We start from the raw sequence: 1,107 nt of genomic DNA, 5'->3' as shown, positions 1-1,107 counted from the left end.
ATTTACATAGGAGGTTCATTATCTTATTACTTTTCTTGTGTCTTTATTTTAGTATCCTTTGGCAGCCATAAATTTTATCACTCATTTTTGTTTTTGTATTTTTGAAAAACACAAATCACTAAATAAATCTTAAATAATCCAATGCTGAAGAAGATACCAGATACCAGATGACATACAAAAATTAGATTAGTCAAAATTAATGAATTAAGCTAATTTTACTAAATTTCTGCGGCTTACACCAGTCATTTCAAAGATTACATTGCATTTGAAAATTTTGAAGATTTTTCACATGATTGTGTTGATATAAGGTTCATCATCAGCCTGTTTGTCCCCTTCTTGTCACCCTTCTTCACTCTCTCCCCAACTCTGGCCAGGTCATCTCCATCCCCTCACATACAATTCATCTAGTACTTGCATGGCCAACCTCTCTTCAGGCATCCAGTCTCTGCTGCACATCTAATGAATTCAACCACCCGCCTTCTCTTCATCTGTCCATATTACCTTAGTCTGTTCTGTGTAATCTGTTCTCACAATTCTATCACCCTCATCTCCTGCATGATGGTCTCACACCTGGTTCAGTCCCTTCTGTTCACTCCTTTGATGGCTCAGAGGCATCTCATCTCTGCAGCATCAATCTTCTTCACCTGATCCTCCTTCACCGCCCATGTCTCTACTCCATATGTGTCACATGTCTAACTATATTCTTGTACACCTGTGCTTTTAGGCTCATTGGTATCCTTCTGTCATAGACCACTCCATTCACATTCCTCCAGCATTTCTGACTCCTTGTAGTCTCACTCGCATTTCCTGTCAAGTTCCCCACTTTCATTCAACCAACTCCCCTAGATATCTGATGATTGAAGAAGGTAGTAGGTTAATTGGTACAAAGATTTGAGACTGTGTCAGCCATATTTTGTTATCTTTTGTGAGTTTTATCATCACCTTTTAGATGCATTAGAATGTATGCTGTATAGATATAACAGAGCATGGTTTTTATTCCGTTCTTCCCCCTTCTTCATCTTACTGTCTCTTCTTTCTCATTTGCCTGTTTTAGAGAGGAATTCATGACAAGAAATGTGATGAAATAAGTTAGATCATGAGCTTTGG

At 38.1% G+C, this 1,107-nt stretch overlaps 1 protein-coding gene across 1 annotated transcript in view; it reads left to right on the top strand.

Annotated features, from left to right (window-relative positions):
• Positions 1-648, top strand: part of LOC119591814 (zinc finger protein 77-like) — a 10,834-nt gene extending 10,186 nt beyond the window's left edge. Inside the window, exons 9-10 of the mRNA XM_037940559.1 lie at positions 243-308; positions 435-648. Of these exons, the coding sequence (XP_037796487.1) occupies positions 243-308; positions 435-648 (280 nt within the window). The remainder of the gene's footprint in view (positions 1-242; positions 309-434) is intronic.
• Positions 649-1,107: the final 459 nt, after the last annotated feature.

This window comes from Penaeus monodon, chromosome 29 (assembly GCF_015228065.2).
Source record: "Penaeus monodon isolate SGIC_2016 chromosome 29, NSTDA_Pmon_1, whole genome shotgun sequence".
Classification (NCBI taxonomy): domain Eukaryota; kingdom Metazoa; phylum Arthropoda; class Malacostraca; order Decapoda; family Penaeidae; genus Penaeus; species Penaeus monodon.
The sequence above is the reverse complement of the archived record's forward strand: the minus strand, read 5'-3'. Positions and strand labels throughout refer to the sequence as shown.